We start from the raw sequence: 24,297 nt of genomic DNA on the forward strand, positions 1-24,297 counted from the left end.
CACCCTTTTTAAAAAAAAATGCTAAGTGGGCATAGCTAGGACCAACACAGCCCTGCCTGCTTGCTCTGCCCAGTCCAATATGGCGGAGACATGCTCACTGCCTCTGAGAGCCATTCTCTCTGTCCCAGATCCAGGGTCTGTTCACAGAAGGCCTGTCTTGCCATTAAACAAGTTGTAGCAGTCTGCTCACAAAATCTATTTAAATGCTCCATAGCCAGACCTCCCAAAAGAGTCAGAGCCATTCGTGCTGGTGAACCAGAAAGCAGCTGTTTTGAAACTGCACTTTTTTTTCTGCTACCACTGAATCAGGAAGACCTCTCTTAAAGGAGCTGCAGTATGCTGCCAGCAAAACAAAACCCATCCGAAAAAAAATGTGGCTAAACTTTGTTTTTTAGTGTCTATAATTTCTTTCCAAGCCCTCTCAGGTTTTATGTGGATTTAGCTAGTACACATTGGGGTGCCAATTTGTAGTAGGAGGCTGCTTCTTTGTTCCCAGCTGCCCAGACCACAAAATAATCACTCAGAAACTATATTATTTAAACCACTGCTTGGCCAATAACTTAAGTGTATTGCTAGATAGCTCTTATACCTTTAGTTAACCCATTTTTACTATTTTAAATTTTACCATGAGTTCATGGCCTACTGGCAAGGTTCCAGCTGGCAGCTTGTGTCTTTCTCCTCTGGCAGCTCCATGGGTATCTCCTGGCTCTGCCTACTCTCTATATATGTATCTCTTCCAGTCTGGCTATATTCGGTTAAGCCATTGGCCAAGAGCAGCTTCTTTATTCATTAACCAATAAAAGCAACACATATTCAGAAAAGACTTCCCATACCATTTCCCCCTTTCTGTTTAAATAAAAAGAAAAGTTTTACTTTTAACATAGTAAAATTACACATGCAAAGCAGGTGTCAAGCAAGAATTACAGTTTTTATATCTACTTTATATTTTATCATAACTAAAGAAAAATATAACTATCTATCTATTCTTCAACTTTATCTAAGACTCTAGAAGGATATAATATTACCTAAGTAAACAGGAAGTGCATTGTAAGCAACTTCCAAAACTCTATAATTGACAAAGACATCTTGCTGCCTGGACAGTCACAAGCCAAACATCCATACACATGAAATTAAAATAATAAGAAAAATAAAATATTAAAAAGAGAGTCACTACATGCACCATAATTTTGGAGGCAAGGTCTTTCTTTGAACCTGGAGTTCATTTTGTAAAACAATCTAGTGTCAAAACTATCTACAGTGCTTAGTCTTACTGAAACTTGATATACCATAGTTTAATGATACTCATAGGAGACCTACCCTTTCCTGGATGGAGATGGAAGAGGAGTGGATTGGGGGAAGGGAAGGGGAATAGGAGAGTGGGACTGGGAGAGGTGAATTGGGGGAGGCTACAGCCAGGATATAAAATAAATAGATAAATAAAAAACTATCTGCATTTCAGAGATGCAGAAATTATCTTGTGCTAAAGAACATCACAGGAATTCTTGCATTTTGTGTTCATTGTATTCTCTAAGCTTAGAATAGTTCCTGGGAATATAGCAAGCACTAAATAGACATGTAATGAATTAATAGATTGTATTAATCAAAAAAACAGATTCACTGTACACATACACATTATTTTATCCCAAGTTAAATATTCCCTTGATTTATCGAAATTTTGGGGTTTATTTTCTATAGTTCTGCTTTATTATTCTTATGAGTAGCAACACAGCCCCTTTTGTAATGACAATTCTCTCTTCTACCAAATACTTTTATTAAAATATCAGATCTGATTCTATGTGTCAGTTCTTATGTAACACATGAGTTGCATTTAGCTCATCTGTAAAGGTCCATGATAGACATTCTGCCACTCTACCTCTTGATGTAAGCAGAAGGGAAGTTCTGTATTTTTATGTGGCATTCATTCACTATGTTTAGTTCTGACTTATTCTATATTCTTTAGGAGAATGTATCTTCTTATACACCCATTTCTCTGTGGAAATGAAAGACTAAAGTGGGTGAGAGATAATCGCAAATATATATCTATTAGGCCTGGTTCTGAGTAGACATACAGAATGTCCATGTACTTTTAATGAGTTGTTGTGTAAAGCATGATTAGGGAGAGGAGAATGTAACTATCTTTTTTAAAGTTTGCTCTTCCTGTGAATTAAAAAAAAAAGTCTTGCGGTTTTGCAGGTTTCCCAGGAATTCCGGGACCTCCAGGAGCACCTGGAACACCTGGAAGAATGGGTCCAGATGGCCCACCTGGGTCACCAGGCTTTCCAGGACCAAAGGTCTGGAAGTTTACTTTTAAAGTTTTATTTTTTAATCTTTTATGTATATGAGTATTTTGTCTGCATGCATATGAATGTGTACCATGTGTGTGCCTAGTGACTACATAGGTCAGAAGAGAGTCTCATGCGCCCTGGAACTGAAGTTACAGACAGTTGTTAACCACAATGTGGGTGCTGGGAATTGAACCTGGTTTTTCTACAAGAGCAGTCAATGTTCTTAACTGCTGAGCCATCTTTCTAGCCCCAGTTGGGAACATTTTAACTTGCCCCCCTTTTTTATTTTTTATTTTTGTCTATTCTACTGTCCTTAGTCCCATTTCCTATTTTGAGTTAGACATTGGCCCAGGTCTTAATTATATTGAAAGAAGTTAACTATATTTTCATTTAAAAATAAAATATCTAATCCCAAGCCATATTGGAACAAAAGGTAATATTTAGATCCCAAAAGTTTCGGACCTTTGTTTAGACAAGTGGGCTGTTAGATTAGATGGAAGAATCCAATGATCAGCTTTACCTGTGCTTATGTATATAAACAGTAACCCATTTCCTACTTGCCATACCTGTGTGATGATTGGTGAGATTGTGCTGGGTGTATTAAGTCATTTCTGTATTGCTTCTTCTGTTCCAGTTCCACCAAAGACACATAAAGCAAATCACTGCTATTGGGTACTACTAATAAATAACTCCCTTAATACTCCTTCTATTGTATCTTATTTAACCTCAAACACTTTTCAGTCAGCCTTCAGCCAACTGCTGCATGTGTAATTATTTTGACTCTTCTTGTAGTTTCTGTACTTAAATGATTTAATCGCGCTGGATTTCATCATTATTACTTGTTTTCCATGGGAAAAACAGCTGATGGGCTCTCATGAGAAAACTACTTCTCTGTTGGCTTGTTTTTATTTTATAATGAACATTTTCAAATAAACACAAAAGCAAAATAAGTAATATAATGAACTTTCATATATCTGTCACCCAGGCACAAAATTATTAAGCTTTTAATAACATTTCCTTAATCTTTTCCTGTTTTTTTGGCGGGGGGTATTCTCATTTAACCCAAATCTCAAAAGTACATCATTTCACCTGAAATTGCTTCAATGTTAATCTCTAACTAAATGGAAAATTTATACAGAAACCACAATGGCATTATAAGACTTAGGTAAATTTAAAATCATTATTTGGATGATCTAATTCTCAATCCATATTCACCTTTTCTCACTTGGGTAGAGTGTTATTTAATCGCATGCTCTTTTATTTAACTTTCTTATTTTGAAACCAGTCCAACGCATTGGATTTGATTTTACTAAACCCTGTTTCCTATCCTTCCAGATGTTTCCTCTAATATGCCCATTCCTTTTCATTTAATTATCCTCTCCTCACCATGGAAGAAAAGTATTACTTTGTATTCTCTGCTTTAAATTCTCTATAGTAAATGGTAAGCATCAGGAAAGTCACGGGACTTTTCCTTGTGTTTTGATATGTGTATGCTTAAGGGAGAGCCAGGATTTGGGTTACCTGGGCCACCTGGGCCACCAGGATTCCCAGGTTTCAAAGGAACACCTGGTCCAAAAGGTGATCGTGGTTTTCCAGGACCTCCAGGTCCTCCAGGACGCACTGGCTTGGATGGGCTACCTGGACCAAAAGGTATGGAGGCTCTTGCTACTTCTCAATTTGCTTTAAACTTTTATTGATGTCGAAACCTTTAGAAAAGGTTAAGGGCCATAAGCCAGTTAACTGGAGAGCCCATGATGTTCTTCTGTTACTCTTATAATTTTGTTCATATTCTGATAGTTATTTTTAATCTTTGATTTTCTTGGAAAGGTAATACAAAGATATTTGCATATAAGTAACAGACCCTAGTGTGGTTCCATAGGCCAGTAATCTCACGTAGGAGTCAGAGGCAGAAGGATCAGGAGTTCAAGGCCATTCTCATCTACTGAGTTTTACACTAGTCTAGGCTACAGAATAACCTGTCTCAGAAACAATTAAACAAACAGACAAACTGAAAGAAATATTTCTTTCACTTCATCCCCAATCCCCACGTTCTTCCTCCCCATCCCATATGTAATCTCAGTTTTGTTTCTTTTTCTCTGTTATTTCTCAACAAAAATACTAACTCTTAGGAAGTTTTCTCTTCATTTGTCAAAACAGAGGACATAATTGCCTTTTGCCTTTTCATGTGTTTTTTTTTGTATGATTTTATAATTTAGGAATCACTCCATGTCAGTGCTTGCAGCATTTAAAAGAATTTGGTGGCCTAGTATTGAATTACATGAGTATGCTATCAATTGCTACTTCTTAGAATGGATTTTTGCTCATCTTTTCTGATTACAAATAATGTCACATGTTATTTCAGATGTGTGCAGGTATAATAGTAGAGTAGAGGAACAAAACTTAATTTCCTCATTAAAAAGTAAAAGTCTCTCAAGGTATTGTGAAATTTCTTTCAGTCTGTGCCATTGGCGTTCCTATCAGCAATGAATGAAAGCACTTCTTTTCCCCAATCACTTCTTGACTATTCTAAAACAAAACTAAACACAAACAAACAAACAAACCTCCTGATTTTTCTTGCCTGGTGGAAGTAAGTAGGTTTATCAGTATAATTTGTTTAAACTATGTCATTGTAAAGTTTTCAAATACACAGAAGCATTAAAGAATTGTACATCGAATGACCTGTCTACCTGCTGCTTGGACCCCGTGTATAACATTTTGTCTGCTTCCAAGTATTTTTAAATAAAATAATGTGAATATATGAACTAGAGATATAGCTCTACAGTAGAAAACATGCCTAGTATGTGAAAGGCCCCAGATTCAATCCTCTGTCCCAGAAATGGAAATTACACATATAATACAAGGTAGAAAAGACAACACAGTGACTGCTATATACATCCATCACTGATGTTCTACTATGAGTGTTTTACTAGACATACATTTTACTATCCATATTTACTATACATCTGTCCACCTAACCATATCTCTATATATCTGTTGATTTCTTTTTGATGAATATCAAAACAATTGCAATAGCGGTGCATTCCCCCTGAATACTCAGGAGGTAAACAATCATTACAATTCCAAAGATGTCTACTTATATAGGTATTGTATGCCTATATAAAATCCACAGATGTATTTTCAGATTGACAGATGCTATTCAATATCATATAAATTTCTCAGGACTGGGAACACAGCTAATTGGTAGTGCATTTCCCCGTTATGCTCTAAGTTCTAGCGCGCGCGCGCACACACACACACACACACACACACACACATACATATCCTAGAAACTGTTCTTATTCCATTTTCCAGTCTCCAACATCTACACCAATATTGTTATAAGTGTTTTAAAATATATCATTATTCTGTCTGTTCTGGAGTCCTTGTAATTGGAGTCATGCAATATATACATTCTTGTAAAGCATCTTTCACTGAGCATGTTTTTTTTTAAAAAAGCATCCACTGTGCTCATCACTAGTTCTTATTACTAAGAAATTACTAAGTAAAAAGATGACATTGCGAGGATACCTGGACTGTCTCAAGTAGCTGACTATTATGAGAGAAGCTATTAGAAGAGTTCTCTCATCTTTTAATGAATATATGTTTTCATTTTGATTAACCATGTAGCTAAGATTATAATTGTTGCTAATGTGTGTTCTTTCTCCAACATGGATGTGCCATTTAAAATTTACGCCAATACAGCATTAGTCGTCATTCTCTCCAGCACGAAAGTTTTACTTGCTTTGTGGTAATATCATAAATTACATTTTAATTTATATTTCTCTGATGACTAGGGGCATCCATCATTTTATCTGCTCTTGTGGATTATTAGTTAGATATTTAAACACTTACCAGTTTAAATTGATGGACTGTGTTGTGTTTTATATTAAGTTGAAGGTATTCCTAATATACCCTGAATGAATACTTGTGTTTTTTTCTAGAATAAACTCAGGAATAATTTTTTTCTCTGTTGGTTACCTACTCACATTTCCAGTGTGTTTGAATAAAAGTTTAAATTTTATTGTTTTTATTTTTATTTTTAATTTATGTTTTCTATTATTATCACCTTGTGCCTTGTGTAAGAAATACTTGTCAGCTCAGCACTGCCAAGGCATTGTCCTATTACTGTCTTAATCTCAAATAATTTGAGTGTATGTCATTGTATTTAAAATGGAAATCCAACAGTGAATTATGTGGGGATCTCTATCAAGTCAAATACTATATAAATATGGATCTTTGTTCTTGTGTCAATCCTATTTCATTCATCTATTTCACTCTTCTTTAACTACTATCACATTGTGTATGTTATGGTAGCTATAGATTAATGTGTGAACTCCCATAATGTAAAAGTAAGTTTTGGGTTAAAATTTTAAACTATACTATGTACTTTGTCTTTCCTCTCATCATAGTTCAAATGTACATGTTCCCTACTGTGAGTAAATTAACCATCACTTCATATTTTAAGAGCCTCATTTTCCCTGTGAACTATTGATATTATTTTCCATTTCTCGATTGCTTTAAAGTTCTTGAATTTGATGTTGATTATAAAAAGGAATAGGATTAACATAGCTGGCTTGGCTGGTTTTATTTCACTGGTCAGTTTGCAAGAAACAGAATTCTCATGGTCAATGTTTTGGAGACATAACTAAATTAACTCTATATTCCCAAAGATTTTTATTAAAGCAATATATATCTCCACTTAATTTTAGCCAGAATGGGTTTTGTTGTGAAAATCCCAAAAGTAGTCCAAGACAGCTTCTTCTTAAATAAATTCGTTTAGTAACACCTATATATCTTTTATTGACACTTACATTTCTTTTTTCCTTCTCAGTACAATTATATATTTATTTATTATCTTTACATTTATTTTACATACCATCCATATTTTGCTACACATATCTTCTGGCTCCAAGATCACTCTACCCACTTCCCATATACCACCTCTTATATCACTCTTTCTCCTTGAAGAAAGAAGCAGGCATCCCGTCGGAGTAAACAAAACATGTTTTATCAAGTTGAGGTTAGGTCCAAACTCTTCTCCCTGCTTCAAGGTGCATCAAGCATAGCGAATAGGTTCTGAAAACTCAGATCTTGCCCCAGGGACATGATCTGAACCTACCACTAGAGGCGCCACAGCCACATAAAGCTATCCAACTGTCAGCTCCATACAGAGGACCTAGTTCAAAGAGTTATATATATATTTTTTGAGAACAGGAAAGAGAGTTGATTCAAATAACAAGCTCCAGTTGAGACCTTCAAGCTTGTCCTTGTGATTAAAGGTCCATTGTCAGCAGTACAGGAGCTTTATAGACTCTGGATGATAGAGAAAGGAGATATTATAACCTCAGCTAAAAGAGGGTGGTGGTTTTCCAGGGTTGTTATGAAATATTTCATTAGCAATTAGGAGGCATTCATATGCACATGACTTATGGAGAGAGTGACTTCTTCAAAATTCAAAAGCATTTCTCAAAAAAAGGGAAACTTGCTAAGAATCCAGAGAATCTGTCATTTCACCTTGCCGTTGGCATGAAATATATGTAAGAATGTGTGTTTCTGAGAATGGGTGCCAATTTTTGAATCCTGTATATCTGTTTATGCATGTGTGTGCATATCTTTTAATAACACCTATATATCTGTGACTAAATAAGTTTGAGGGACTGTAAATCACTTAAAGTTGTAGTGTTCTCCAACAGTTCATCTTTCTCATCTATAAGCCATGATTAAAAATTGCAAATCAAATTCAAGAAATTCCCTACTATATTTTGAGAAATAATTTATGAATAAATTAACTACATATTTGAAACATGTACTTTTTGTTACCATGAATTTATTTAATCTTTTAAAGGAAATTTAGGATTCCCACATTTTTAATAGTAAAATCTAAGTAGAATTTGGGATGGTTTGCTTTCTAGTTTGTTTTTGGTTTTGTTTTCGTTTTGAGACAAGAATTCTCCATGTAACCCAGGTTGTTGTTGAACTCATTATTCCTGTTCCCACCTCCCTAATGATAGGATCTCAGGTAGAAGTTATTGGGCACTGCTACTAGTACAGTTCTTAACGTACTAAAAGAATTAATATTTGGACATTTTTCTATATAAGTTCTTCATTTGTCTAGCAATTATTATGTTCATATCATGGATCGTGTTAATACTTAAGTCACTAAAAACGCAAAGGTATGAACTTTGCTCTTGAAAAATCTCAGAAGTTGCTCTCTACTATTAAAACAATCTAGATGAGTGGTTCCCCACCTTTCTAATTCTGCAGCTCTTTAATACAGTTCCTCATTCTGTAGTGACCCCCAACCATAAAATTATTTCATTGCTACTTCATGACTTTAATTTTGCTACTGTTATGAATCGTTATGTAAATATTCAATATACAAGATCTCTGACATGAGACCCCAGGAGGTCAAGACCCCAGGAGGTTGAGAACCACTAGTATTGCTATAATAGCAGTTTTTTTCAATGTGTGTGCTAATAAAGTTTCAAATCAAATTTTGACAATAGTCAAAATTCAGCTAACACAGTACAGTAAAAAAAAATTGCCCAACATGGCTGTGGTTTATGTTAAGTGGTAAATTACTTGTATGCATAATAATTTACTATACTATTTTGATTCTCAGGACCTATGTCTCCAAAATCTTCATTTATTAGACATATTTAGACCAATTAATAGATATTGAAATTAAATGACTAAACTGTAAAAGAAAGTTGGTATATCATTTTCAAAACAATATAGACACCAACAATAAATTTAAAAAGTTAATAACTGTTTTGAAATCTCCATGTGGGTAAAAAAATATGCTCAAACCTGAATATCACGATTTCATTATACAAAAAAGAAAAAAGAATAAAAATGATGACTTTAGAAGCATTCTGTTTACCTCATATATTAATTTATTTCATTTGAAGGCTCTTGGAAGTATAGGAAATGACACTTCACCTGAATCTTTTAAAAAGATAGTCTAATCAGCAGAAATAATATAGAAAATACTTTGACAAATGAAACAATATATTTGGAAACATTAGAAGTAAAAAATTTGATGGCAATAAAATGTGCATAATTTTTTCAAAATCAAGAAAATGTGTCTAATATATTTACAAGGAAAATATAAACTATTAATAGCAACTTAAAATTTTATAATTGATTTTTAATCCTATATATTAGTGGGAAGGCTTGCTATTGTCAATTTCCCCATTTATAATAAATATAAATTATTTTCAATGAGAATTTAAGAAATCATTCAGAAGCACTTCATGAAACTGATTTAGAAGCTCAGTAATTACCGAATACACATCAATGTATGATAAAATGCCACTGTGAACCTGTTCAGGAATAACGAGCGCACTAGTAGAAGTGTTTAAATCATACATATGTGCCTTCATAAACTTGGTATTTCACAGAAGTGTCTTCATTAGTCAGTAAGGAAAGGATGAATTCTTTCAAAATTGATATGAATAAATGATCTCATTAAATGAACACCTAATGCATAATATATAAAAAGAGGGCTTAGAGTTATAAATATTATAATTATGAAAAGTAAGTTTGAGATATAAGAAAATGATATTTTATATTATAAGTTTACAGAATTTCAGCAGCTCTTCTAAGTAGAGCAAATACAAAATTACAGATAGAAAATTGTAATGCTGTAATTTCCATCATTAGATGGTCTTGACTTTCCTCCCTTATCTAAGTAGTATGTATAGTACTTAGTCTTGGTATTATGTGGATGGATACAAAAATAAGATGCTCAGAATTCTAGTAGGAAAGTGTCAGGAATTTCTCAACATTGACATTTGTAGCCCATTTCACCCAATGAGAACAGGGAACCATTATTTTCCATACACACAAATTAACCACGAAAAGGCGTAATCTTGGCTTAAACAAACCTTAGCAAATTAAAAACATATTTATTAAGAAGGTAATACCAGAAAAATTAAATAAGGAAATTATATCAGGAAGATAAATATGCTTGAGAAAATCATAACACTTAGAAACTATCTAGAGTATTTAAATAAACCAGCAATCAAAAGAGAAGCAATTAGGAAAATTAACAAGCATGTATAATTGAGTGAAAATAAAGTAAAACATATCTAGTGGCTCAAAAAAGAAGTTTGTATGCTAAAGTTTATATTAAAAAAAAGAAAAACAAGCCTGGTGGTTCTGGTATATGCCTTTAATCCAAACACGTGGGAGGCAGAGGCAGACGGATCTCTGTGAGTTCAAGGCCAGCTTGGTCTACAGAGGGAGTTCCAGGATAATAGCCAAGGCTATAACACAGAGAAACCCTATTTTATTAAAAAAAAAGGCAACCCACTGACTGGGAGAAGATCTTCACCAACCCCACAACAGACAAAGGTCTGATCTCCAAAATATATAAAGAACTCAGGAAACTAGACTTTAAAATGCTAATTAACCCAATTTAAAAAATGGGGCACTGAACTGAACAGAGAATTCTCAACAGAAGAAGTTCAAATGGCCAAAAGACACTTAAGGTCATGCTCAACCTCCTTAGTGATCAGGGAAATGCAAATCAAAACAACTTTGAGATATCTTACACCTGTCAGAATGGCTAAAATCAAAAACACCAATGATAGCCTTTGCTGGAGAGAATGTGGAGTAAGGGGTACACTCATCCATTGATGGTGGAAATGCAAACTTGTGCAACCAATTTGGAAAGAAGTGTGGTGGTTTCTCAGGAAATTTGGGATCAACCTACCCCAGGACCCAGCAATACCACTCTTGGGAATATACCCAAGAGATGCCCGATCATACTACAAAAGTATTTGTTCAACTATGTTCATAGCAGCATTATTTGTAGTAGCCAGAACCTGGAAACAACCTAGATGCCCTTCAATGGAAGAATGGATGAAGAAAGTGTGGAATATATACATATTAGAGTACTACTCAGTGGAAAATAATTTTAAACAAAACTTTGGGACAGAAAGAAAATCAATTTTAGAGTATAGCTATTAGGAAACATATGCAAAAATAAAGTGTATTTTCACAAATTAAAAATAGATGAAAAAAGATTGTTTAAAATAGCACCAAATTTCTTTTTTTTTTTCAAAAACTTCTTTTTCCATATGTGATTAGTAAAACTCAAAGCATTGGAGGCTTTTATGGACTTTCCTAACCTGTGCCAGAGTACTAGCATCTCATCAATGTCTGTCAGTTGCATCTTCCCCAATGACTCTGTCAGTCTGCCACTCCTCTTTTGACATACCAGAGAGCGGAGCGCTCCTTACGGAGGACCCATACTTTAAATCACCTCCCACTATAGCTGCAGAGTGGGATCCAGATGTACACTTTCTGGATTCATCTTATATTTCCCTCATCTTACTTCTAATTCCATCGCACATCTCCCTCCTCCTTCTGTCTTCTTAACCTTTCCTGATAGCATGGGGAAAAATGGTGTACTCGCCAAGGCCTTGTGTTGGAAGAGTTTGGGAGCAGATGTGAAAAGATCTACCTGCATGTCTAAGCGTTGTCCCTCGGCCACTTGTTTTGGCTCTCCATCTACCTCTGTAGTGTTCCTTCTTCTCATATCTAGAGACCAAACCTCCCCAACATTCCACAGAAGGTCCCATCTTTCTAGTGCAGATACACACACATGCAAAATTAAATAGAGAAACAAAATTCATGGCCAGTGAAGCCTGCTCCTCCATCTTTACTTTCTCCTCTATGTCCCCATAGTGGTCTAGGTAATCACCCATACCCATGCTTCCTATCTCTTCTTCCTACGTGTTCTTATTATGCATGTCTCTAAAATATGTGCAGTATTTATATGTAAAGAAAACTACAAAAATACCAATGCCACAAAACAAACTGAATGATATACTATGCTAATTACTTGCAGGAACAATTTTCTTAAGTTATCAAGTCTACACAAAATGAACTATAAACTAATCGTATCCTTAAGGAAAGCACGACAGAAGTTTGTAATTGTTCTAACATTTATGTGGAAAACCAAACAAGCTATGGTAGTCGAAACAAATTAAGAAAATGCAATGTTGAAAAATTCAAAGAATTTGATTTAAGACTTGTTACCATCTGATAGTGGTTAACATATCTTGAAATATGTGAATGCAGACACACGAGATCTAGAAATAGATTTGTGTTTGATTCTTTGGTTGTGGAGCTAAGAATAAAATCCAAGCACTCGCATATGCTAAGCATGCACTCTAAGGGTGGGGTAAATTCTGTCCTTACAAATTTAAGTTTCAATAGAAAAAGAAGCCTTCTGATAAATAGTACATAAAATATTGTGTATATGTGCATGAAACAAGCAAATGAAACCCCCATTTCTACTTTTATCCCAGGATAGACTGTAGGCCCATACATAAAACATTTAGGACATAGCACTCCACCTTTTTTTCCTATAAAACATCAAACAGTAGAATATTTAAGATTTAGTGGGCCACATATTTTTTGTGCAACTTCTCTTGGATAACCCCACGTAATCTTGTTTCTCTCATTTATGTGGCAAATAAGTGACAAAAGAAGCAAAGAAGGAGGGATTGATTTTGGTTAACCAGTTCTAGGGTACAGTCCATTATGAAGGGGAAGTCATGACAGCAAGAGCTCAGGGCAGCTGTTCTCACTGCGTCGATTTTTGGGAAGCAAAGAGATGAAAGTGCTTGGCTCATTTTCTCCTTTTCAGAGTCAGAGACAACAGCTCATTGAATGGTGTCAGGCACATTTAGGATGAATCTTCTCCCCTTCATCTAATCCAAATAATGCCCTACAGTCTAGAGTCTTGGTTCTAAATCTTGTCAAGTTAATAATCAATATTAAACATTGTAAGTTATGGAAAAAGTATCCTCAGCTTATAGACAGTGGAACCACAGGTGTATAGGTCAAATTTAGCTTTCTTTTTAATTTCTTTAAAATTTTATTTATTTATTACATGTACAGTATTCTCAATATTCTATCTGCAGGCCAGAAGAGGGCACCAGATTTCATTACAGATGGTTGTGAACCATCATGTGATTGCTGGGAATTGAACTCAGGACCTTTAGAAGAGCAGGAAGTGCCCTTAACAGCTGAGGCATCTCTCCAGCCCCTTAGCTTTCTTTTAAGTGAAAGCATAGGAGAAAAGTCTTTCTGATCATAACCTAGACAAAAACTGTTAGATAGAATACTAATAATCATAAAAAGGGAGACTACTAACTTGAACTTTATTAAAATAAAGTATTTTTATATCATATCTAGGGAACTATTTGTAAGCAGAAAATATAAAAATACATAAAACTCAGCAGTCAGAAAACAACAACTACATTAAAAACTCGAGTCAGAAAGCATTGGCATCTACTTAAACAGATATTTATATTTTACCACAAAAGACAACCAAATGATAAGCAATTACATATAAGAACTTCAATGTAGACATCTGCAAAATATAAGTTCAAACTACAGTGAGATAGATACATGACTATAAGAATTGGCTTTCTTGAGATATCTTTATTGAGGGAGCCATTATAGAGTTAGCAGAAACCTGGCTCTAGAGAAAGTCCCAGGAACCCACAAAGATGATCCCGCCGAAGTCCCTAAGCAATAGAGATGAGGGGGCCCAATCTTGACTTGTCCTGTAGTCAGACTGATGACTATCTTAAATATCACCATGGAACCTTCATCCAGCAACTGATGTAGTCAAAGGCAGAGACCCACATCGGAGAACTGGACTGAACTCCCAAGGTCCAATTAAGAGTGGAAAGAATGAGAATATGAGCTAAGAGGTCAAGACCATGATGGGTTCACCCACTGAAATAGTCTAGCTGAGCTAATGGGAGCTCACCAACTCCAGCTAGACTGGAAAGGAACAAGCATAGGATCAACTAGGCCCTCTGAATGTGGTTGACAGTTGCATGGCTGGGGCAGACTGAGGGGACACTGGCAGTGGCATCAGGATTTATCCCTACTGCATGTACTGGCTTTTTGGGATCCCATTCTCTTTGGATGGGTACCTTTCTCAGCCTAAATATAGTAGGGAGGGCCTTGAACCTTCCACAAAGCAATATGCCTCTCTGATGATTAGATCGGGGTGGAGTGGGAGGGTATGTGGAGGGTATGGGAGGAAGAGAGGAAGTGGGAACTTGAATTGGTTTTTTTCAATCTAATAAATTAAAAAAAGAATTGGCTTTCTTTTCAAGAACAAGAAAACTGCCACCAAGTATGTGGAATAACTGAGTTTTTCTTATAGCTAGTTACAATGCAAAACAGTGCAGCCACTTTGCGAGTTATTTTAGTCTCTAGTACAGAAACCAAAAGCAAGCTTAGTTTCACTTTGAAAGTTTTGTGCCAATGTATTAGGAAGGAAAGCATGCTCTTACACTCTTAAACTGCAGGCCCATTTCTAGGTATTTACAAAAGAAAACTATGAAACTCCGCATAAAAATCTGTGAGTCTACATTCATAGGCGCTAATTCATAATCAACAAGAATTGGCAACAGCCCAAATGTCCATCAAACAACAAAGACTAACACAGTGTAATGTATTTATACAATGAAATATTTGATTTGTGGTGTTAGGAATCAAGTCCAGGACCTCGTGCATGCTAAACATTCACTCTAACTGCTGACATAAATCTCAGCCCGACATGTATCTTTCAAAAATTTACACAGTCAATTTCAATAGAAAAATAAATCTTTGCAACAAACAGTGCTAACATGATTGGATATCTGTATACACAATAAGCATAAATGAATCTTACATCATCATATTAAGTGAAAAAAGACATACTCAAGGGACAACATACTGCATGATTGCATTTATGGCATTCTGGAAATGGAAAACTTGGAAGAAATAAAGTGGAACAGTAGCTGCAAGAAAATTGACATGTGGGAAAGGACCAACAACCGATGACAGGTGCTTCTGAGGATCGATGAATCAGTTCTAAAGCTGGATTACAGTGGCTCTTATATGGCTGTATACATTTGTCAGAGCTCATCCAAGGATTCTCTGAAGGAGCAGGTTGTTTTCTTTTAAATACACTGTTTTTATTAATTCTTTAGAAATGTATGCATACTATGTAGGTTTCCCACTCCTGCCTATAACACCTTTGAGATCCATCCTTCACCTACCTCTCCATGCCTCCAAACTTCATGTCCTCTATTAAAAAAGAAATAATCTCCTGGGTCTAACTTGTGCTGCTCCTATGCTCATGAGTCCATTAGAATATGAACAGCCTACCAGGGGCCACACCCTTAAAGAAAACTGACTTTCCCTTCCCCAGAAGCCATCAACTGCCAGTAACTCCTCAACTAGGGATGGTGGCACATGAGCCCCTGTCCCCTCTATACAGGAACGTCCACTGGTTTGATCTTGTCATGTCCCTAAGTGCAGCTGTCCTGGCATCTGCAGAAGACACTCATTTTCTCTAGTCCTTCCTGACTCCTGGCTCGTGCAATCATTCCACTCCCTCTTCCTCAGTGTTCTCTCAGTAAATTTTAATAGATAAAATAATTTTTGACAAAGTGTAAATGATAGCAAATGCAGAGAGTGAAAAGTTTCTAATGTCAAAATATTTTAGGCAAGGTGGGGAGAAGCTGGAGCACATTTTCAGCCATATGGCCTTGAGTTAATAACAGGAAGATGCTGATGTTTATCTGTTTAAAAACTATAAGTGATTAAATACTATGTTTTCTTAAGAGTTGCACAGTATAAATTACAGATAGTAAGAAGGCATAGGTTAGAACCTTTTGTGCATTTTAGAGAGTTGAGACAGATGCTGAACTTGACTACTTGCCTTGTGTTAAATAAGTAACCATTAATGGGACTTCTGTTTGGGTACTTATTTTTACTTTTCTTTCTGGATAAATTAGTCTTATTGCATCGTATGCCATTTTGTTGATTTCACTAGAAGGCCTGCTCTTTCCTGAAAGGAAACAGGAGAATTGTGGATATAGGAGAGAAGGGTGATGAGGAGAACACCAGAAGGAGGGGAGGGAGAGGAAACTGTGGTCGGATGTAATGTATGAGAGAATAAAGAAAAAGAGGGAAGCTGTTGTTTTTAACATGTAAACTGTTTTTTTTTATAAGGTGATGTTGGATCAAATGGACAGCCTGGCCCAATAGGGCCTCCTGGACTGCCAGGAATTGGTATTCAGGGACCACCAGGACTACCAGGAACTCCAGGGCCAATCGGCCAACCTGGTAAGATCACAGTAAATGTGCCTCTTATAGGACATGCAGCGCATATGAATGCCTTCCAGCAAAGTGATTTAAGAAGTAATTTATGCATGTATATAATTTTATAAAATTTTGAATTATAGATCACAGCATAAGAGCTAATTTAATACTTAATGTTTCTCTTCTCTGTTCACCTAAAAGCCATTTATTTCTAATAGCATGAATTGATAATTACACGGTTACCCTTGGCATATAATCATTGGACAATACAGTTTTAGAAACATAGACCTCAAACTGTTAGTGCTGATTATTTCAGAGCGGAGTAGCTATAATGCAATAATATACAAGACTTTCATGTAGAACTTTTTCATGCTATTAACACATAAAAGCCATAATTAAGGTTCTACAAGAGTGTTCTGTAAAAATATATCACAGGTATTTTGTTTCCTTTTATTTGATTCCCTCCTCCTTCTCTTTTTCTCCTAGACTGGGAATAATTTTATAACTGAGAACACTAAGCATTTTTAAAAAATTAGCTACTCAGGTTTTGTGAATATGTAGCCTAGTGATTTTGCCTCCATAGAGTAGTAATTGTATGGCTTTTCTGTATTTGTACAAGAGTCTATGCGAATTGTGGATTTTCTGTTTACTCGGGTATAGTAAGGCCCATCCTCAGGCCTGAATTTAGTATTTCAAAATATTGTAATAGCTCATAAAGTGAAAACAAATATGAAATGTTTAACTGTTTTAAATTCACATGAACATATCAGAAAGTTGAGCACAATTCAGATGAACATGTAATTCCTTTGAACACATAGACCTTCAATGATACTTGATATGTTGTCTGTCATTGCATTAAAAAAATCTCAAAACAGTGGTTAACAGTATCAAATGCCCATAAAGGCTATTTTTATTCATGTACTATTTTAAAACTCGATTTGAAGGCATGCTGTACCTTTTTATGGCCCCTGACATGTCGTTACTGATTGAAGGCATTTAAAAAAAACTGGGAGGCAAGCTTTAAACAAAGGTCCTATAAATAGTTGCTTCATCGTTCAAGGCAAAAACACTTTGCCCAACCTGAATAGCAGCAGGATTGTGAAGAAAAACAAAAAGGATTGTTAGTTTGGGCCTTACAGATGTCACCTGCTATTTCACAATGAAAGATAAAATGAATTTATCACTTCTGTTATGTTTTATTGTTTCTTGAAAAAGTTAATGGCTGTAGAGAAGCAGTTTGAATTCATACATCATAGCTGAATGAAAATAAAACATTAATAAGAATCTTAATAAAATACAAAGTGTTAATATGTACTTTTTAATTGTACCTAATAACTTGCAATTGTTTTATTTATTAAGTCATCTAATAGTCTATTTCTGTGTCACTTTTTCCTTCCCTCCTCGGATAGCATATATACACATATTGATCATAAAGACTGCATAGGATCAGAACAATGCAAATTAACACATTTTAATTTACTTTCATATATTAGCCTATAATTTTTTTCTTTGACATAGACTTTATAGCTAAACTAATAGCATTAACAGCTAATAAAAGTTAGTATAAAAATTATTCAAGCCTGGTGGTGGTGGCGCACGCCTTTAATCCCAGCACTTGGGAGGCAGAGGCAGGCAGATCTGTGTGAGTTCAAGGCCAGCCTGGTCTACAAGAGCTAGTTCCAGGACAGGAACCAAAAGCTACAGAGAAACCCTGTCTTGAAAAATCCAAAAAAAATTATTCAATACACTCTCAATATATAAGTTTTCAAATCATATTTTTATTATTCATGGAACATGTATTTATTTTTAAAGTAAATTTTATTAACATCACCAAAGCAGAGTACTAACTTCACCCATTTTTAATTATCTTGATTCTTAAATGGTAAAGTGATCAGCAAGAATATTCCTATTATCTTACTAACCCTGAGTTATAGTGCATGACTGAAACTGCCAGAAGCTTATTAATATACTTATTTCATTTTCTAATAAAAAATTAATACAAAATACTAAGAACTGATAGTATCATATTATTAAACAACACGTAAGACAAAGCCAAAATTAGATCCAAACAAACTCACTTATTTGGTAACTATTTAGAAGGGTCAACATAATATGTACTAATAATTGATGCCTATTATCTTGACCCCCTCTAAATAACTATCAAATAATGGAACAGTGAAAATCTAGCTGTGGTCGGTGTGTCAGTGACAAATCATAAGATATTAAAAATTTATAATGAGATAAACAATGAAGAATATGCATTCAAAGTTCTACAACAATTTAATGTTATAATGCTATTTATTGAATATCCAACCAGAAAACTGTGCTCTTATTTCATGGTTTTGGTATTTTTTGTAGTTTATTAAAAAGTTAGTCAACAATGAACTAAGGATTTTTAAGAATTGGTTTTTTATAATAATAAAAATAGTTTTGTATTTTGAATGAGTCTTCCTCATGACTCTGACAATGACTTGAAACATACCTTTTTTAAAAAGTAATTTGAGAAAACCATCTTAAAGAAATATGATTTAAAGTGTTAATGCTCCATCTTCTTTAGTCATTCTTACATGAACAATGCCAAAGAGTCTCTAATGTACTCTCTTAGGTTTATCATATGCAGATCCTATCAGTTCTTTATGAGAAAAATAACCAGATCCATTGCTTAGAAACTGCTTCAATACTTTCTCATGATAATGTTTTGTAAACCAGGCTTAAATGGAATACCAGGAGAGAAGGGAGATCCAGGACCTCCGGGGTTTGATGTTCCAGGACCACCAGGAGACAGAGGTAGTCCAGGGCCCCCTGGAATCCCTGGCCTCATAGGACCTCCAGGATCACCCGGTCTCCCAGGAAAAGCAGGTGTTCCTGGATTTCCAGGTAGTATTTAATGATTTGTCTGACTGAGGATAAATGAAACTAATATTATTATGACTCTGACAAATAATTTTCATATTGTGTTTTACAAACTGACACTATCTATTAAGGAAGAGCGTTAAGTGTATGAATGTTGGAAACTCGGTTTCCTTTTTGCTCTATACTCTTATTCTGTGTGACAGTACCAGTTATGTATTACTATATAATAAATGATGCAAATTGTGATTGTTTAAAGCTACTTTTCAAACTCTTTGCTCAAGATTCTGTGGGTCAGAAATCAAGGGGTTTTTACCAGATTATTTACCAGATTATTTTTTGTAATTCATATGACTTCCACAAGAATGTCTGGAGTTGAATAATCCAGTTCTATAATGACAGTTTTCTGATGCTTGGGTCTTTTGTAGCTCATGTGCCATCTGATCATTCATAATGCCTCTTCTCATCCTTGTAACTTCCCTCCATTGAAAGTGACTTCCCTAAGAAAGAATTTCATGAGGTAAAACTGAGGTCCTAGAGAGAGAGAGCTCAGTGGTTAAAGGCACTGACTGCTCTTCCAGAGAACTGGGGATCGATTCCCAGCACCCACATGGTAGCTCACAATTTTAACAACAGTCCTAGGGGATGCAGTACCCTCTTCTGGCCTCTGCAGGTTCTGCATGCACGTGGTGCACATACATTCATCCAAAACACCCATACACATAGATAGATAGATAGATAGATAGATAGATAGATAGATAGATAGATAGGTGCTTTTTGGTGAGAAAAGTGAGAAAGAGCAAGATAGAGGGAGTGGAAGAAGGAGAGGGGAAGAAAGAGAGACAGAGGTGGACAGAGACAGAGGGAGAGAAAGAGAGGCTTTCCAAAGTCCAAAAACACAAAATGTACTCACTGATATTTTCTAAAGGTGCCAAAGGAGAAATAGGTATGATGGGACTTCCGGGCCCACCAGGACCTTTGGGAATTCCCGGCAGAAGTGGTGCTCCTGGTATTAAAGGTAAGAACTGGAGTTTAGTGACAGTTATGTGTGACAAAGGAAATGAAACATTGTGTTCTACCAATACAGGTTTTGTTTTTCCTATTTTAAGACCAGCAATGCTTAGTGTTTTATTTCTTTGTGGTTTGTCAATTAAAAAGTCTTGTTTTCAGTTTGATGACATACTTAATCTGTATACCTGAAACATTGTACATGCTTAGTCCCTAATCTGAGAATTAAGCTTCAGGTTTTTCTAATGGCAAGCCTTTAACGGTCATCCAAGAATTCCGTACAGCAGAGAGATTACCGGACTTTTTAAATATGTATGCGCTCAAGTAATTCATTGGCAGACATCAAGTTACATAAATGTTTTTAGAGCTTAGATGTCTACCTAGTTATGAGACAAGTGACGATTTTACATGCATTAATTATGGATGGACAAATTTAGTGTTCTTTGTTGATTTTAGGTGATGATGGCATGCAAGGTCAACCAGGTCTTCCGGGCCCCGCAGGAGAAAAAGGTGGTAAAGGAGAACCTGGCCTTCCAGGTCCTCCTGGACCAATGGATCCAGATTTCCTGGGTTCAAAAGGAGAGAAGGGTGAGCCTGGCTTACCAGGTAGGTGAATGGATGGATTCACAAATACATTATTTTTGCATATGTGAAGTTAAATTTTGAGGAGGATACTGGATAACAAACACAGTCCCACATGGATGCTAGCACATGCTCTTTTACCATACTACATACCCAGTCCCTGAAATCTGACTTTACACATATTTATCCATTTATACATGTATATATGCATGTATGTATGTATGTATGTATGATTGTGTGTGTCTCACTGGATGTGTAGAAGTCAAAGAACTACTTTCAGCAGTTAGTCCCCTCCATCCTCATTGTGAATTCCAGGAACTGAACTCAGGTTATTGGGCTTTTCACAAAACACCTTTACCTACTGAGCCATCTTGCTTGGCCTCTGACATTTTATTTTAAGTATCAGAGAAGTAGCTTGGAGTTACTCAACTCAACAAGTCAATTGTCAATATTCACAATTTTGGTAGTGAATATTTCATTGGATTCATGGTGTTTCATTGATTAGCTTTCTGCTTGAATATTTTCTTTGTCATTTACCTGTCATGAGCTACAGGATTTTTTAAAAATTTTTTTATTGAAAAAATTTCTGCCTCCTTCCCACCTCCTATTTCCCCCCTCCCCCCACTCCTCTCCCCTCACTCCACTCCTCTCCCTCTCCCCCCATTCCTTTACCCCTCCCTCTCCAGTCCAAAGAGCAGTCAGGGTTCCCTGCCCTGTGGGAAGTCCAGGGTTCTCCCCACTCCATCCAGGTCTAGGAAGGTGAGCATCCAAACAGGCTAGGTTCCCACAAAGCCAGTTCATGCAGTAGGATCAAAACCCAGTACCATTGTCTTTGGTTTCTTATCAGCCCTCCTTGTCTGCCATGTTCAGAGAGCCCAGTTTTATCCCCTGCTTTTTCAGTCCCAGTCCAGCTGGTCTTGGTGAGCTCCCAATAGGTCAGCCCCACTGTCTCAGTAGGTGGGTGCACCCCTCGCGGTCCTGACTTTTTTTTTTTTTTGCTTTTAAATTTTTTTTTATTTTTTTATTTTTTTTTATTAAGAAAAGGAGAAAAAAAACATAAACAAAAAACAAGTTTCCACCTCCTCCCAGCCTCCCATTTCCCTCCCCTTCCTCCCACCCTTCTCCCCCGCCCCCCACTCCTCTCCCCCTCCCTCTCCAGTCCACAGAGCAGTCCGGGTTCCCTGCCCTGTGGTAAGTCCTAGGTCCTCCCCCCTCCGTCCATGTCTAGGAAGGTGAACATCCAAACTGGCTAGGCTCCCACAAGCGCCCAAGATGAGGTTCCCAGTTAGTTCCTTGGGCAGCTGAAGATAGGTCCTGACTTTCTTGCTCATGTTCTCCCTCCTTCTGCTCCTCATTTGGACCTTGGGAGCTCAGTCCAGTGCTCCAATGTGGGTCTCTGCCTCTATCTCCATCCATCGCCAGATGAAGGTTCTATGATGATATGCAAGATATTCATCAAGATGTGGGGAACTGGGGAGATGGCTCAGTGAATTGAGGATTTGTTACACAAGCAAGAAACTGAATTTGAATCCCCAGAACACACATGAAAGTAAAGCAGGCACATACCTGTAATCCTAGCACTTTTAAGGCAGAAATAGGAGAACTCTGGGAAGACCTTTGAATTCAGTGAGAGACCTGTCCTCAATAAACAAAATTTCAACTCTGGGCCTCTATATGCACATGTAAACAGATATGTGCGAACAAACATACGAACATGTAGATACACACATATACACACATACATACATACATGTACTCATAAGTAAAACAGACTTAAATCACTACCTTCAGGATTTCCAGAAGTACCACATGAGTACAGAAGAGAAGTCACTATACTTTGGAACAGCATTTGGTATTTAGAAAATGTAGTGTTCCTTTTTATTTTTTTCCTTTGAGACCAAATGAAGCTGAATAGTATAATGTTGTACATAACAGGTTTTAAATTGTAACACTATTCATTTCTTTTTATAGGAAAACAACATGGTTCATCAAAACTATCACAAAACATAAATATACATAAATTAATATAAGGCACCTGTAGCAAAGAAACATATTTTTTGAAAAAGAACTAAACTTTTAAACATTATGAAACCTTAAAATTAGTCATTAATTTGTAGCTTTTAGTACCTTTGCAGTTCGTTTTCTGTTATATTAATGTGGTCAACTGTGCATGTATGTGTGTAAACAAGTATTAGCTTCTCATTGAGCATGCTGAAAATTTTCCTTAAAAATGATTTCTTATACTGGAGCTTTTCACAAAGTACCCAAAGAGGCAGGGATATATAAATTTTAGGATGACTAAAATGAAATGTCTTTCCTGGGTATTTCTTCTTTTAACAATCAGTTTTTGATTGATTGATTGGTGGACTGGTATGTATGCACATGTATAGGCTGCAGTTCCCATGCAAATGTCAGAGGACAACTTCTAGTAGTGAGTTCTCCTGCTCCACTATGTGGGCTCTGGAGGATGAACTCAGGTCTTCAGGCTTGGTGGCTTGTTCCATTATCCACTGAGTAATCTTACCAGTTTCTGGAGTTATTATTTTACTAGGCTTCTTTTATTTTTAGCCATGTTTTCTGAATTATAGGAGTGGAAAAATATTCTTGACTTCTACTGTAGGATTACTAATGATAAAATACTTTGAGATAGTTGGGAACAAAGAGGAAGTTGGCTCTTTTGGATAATCTGAATTTCTTGGTGGGAGATAGTAAAAACTGGAGAAACTAATAGTCCATAGTACATCAGGTTATCACCAATTTGGTACTGCTGCTGTTGCTACTGGTAGGCAGGGCTAGGCATTGAACATTATTTTGTTGTTGTTCTGGTTTGAAGTACCGGGGATCAAACCCAATGATAGGCAAGTTCTCACTGAGCTACACACCCCATTACTCTCCAGGGGCATCTTGATAATCCATGTTCCATATCTGCATCATGCTAGAAGCAAAGATGCTGCACAACTGCCACTGCCAGATCTAAGAAAGTTTGTTAAATTATTGCCAAAATGAAAGCAGACACCCTGCCGAGCATCCTTACCCTCCCAAGTGCTGTGTAAGAGATGGTTTCTTTCCATCTTTTCTTCCCTAGGCATCATCGTGAAGGTGATTTCTGCTGCATTTTTTGGTCATCTTTTCATTTTCATTTGTCCTAGGAATTTTCTCTTCTTGATTTGGGAAATCAAGTAGACTATCAGAAAAATGAGCTTTTGTCACAGAGAACAGAATTAGAGAAATGGTTCAAGAGCAGCAATCCCCCAACACACACACACACACACGCACACACACACACACACACGCACACACACACGTACACACACACACACGCACACACACACGCACACACACACACGCACACACACACACACGCACGCACACACACGTACACACACACACGCACACACACACACGCACACACACACACACACACACACACACAGAGGGGGAG

General features: G+C 36.3%; 1 protein-coding gene across 1 annotated transcript in view; it reads left to right on the forward strand.

Moving 5' to 3' along the window:
- LOC121437119 (collagen alpha-5(IV) chain-like) overlaps positions 1-24,297 on the forward strand; it is a 191,883-nt gene that overhangs the window by 129,583 nt on the left and 38,003 nt on the right. The window contains 6 exon segments of the mRNA XM_041636956.1: positions 2,194-2,291; positions 3,785-3,935; positions 16,326-16,439; positions 19,125-19,292; positions 20,194-20,283; positions 20,730-20,879. Of these exon segments, the coding sequence (XP_041492890.1) occupies positions 2,194-2,291; positions 3,785-3,935; positions 16,326-16,439; positions 19,125-19,292; positions 20,194-20,283; positions 20,730-20,879 (771 nt within the window).

This window comes from Microtus oregoni, unplaced genomic scaffold, assembly GCF_018167655.1.
Source record: "Microtus oregoni isolate MIOR12 unplaced genomic scaffold, Mior012 000050F_ref0000143, whole genome shotgun sequence".
Classification (NCBI taxonomy): domain Eukaryota; kingdom Metazoa; phylum Chordata; class Mammalia; order Rodentia; family Cricetidae; genus Microtus; species Microtus oregoni.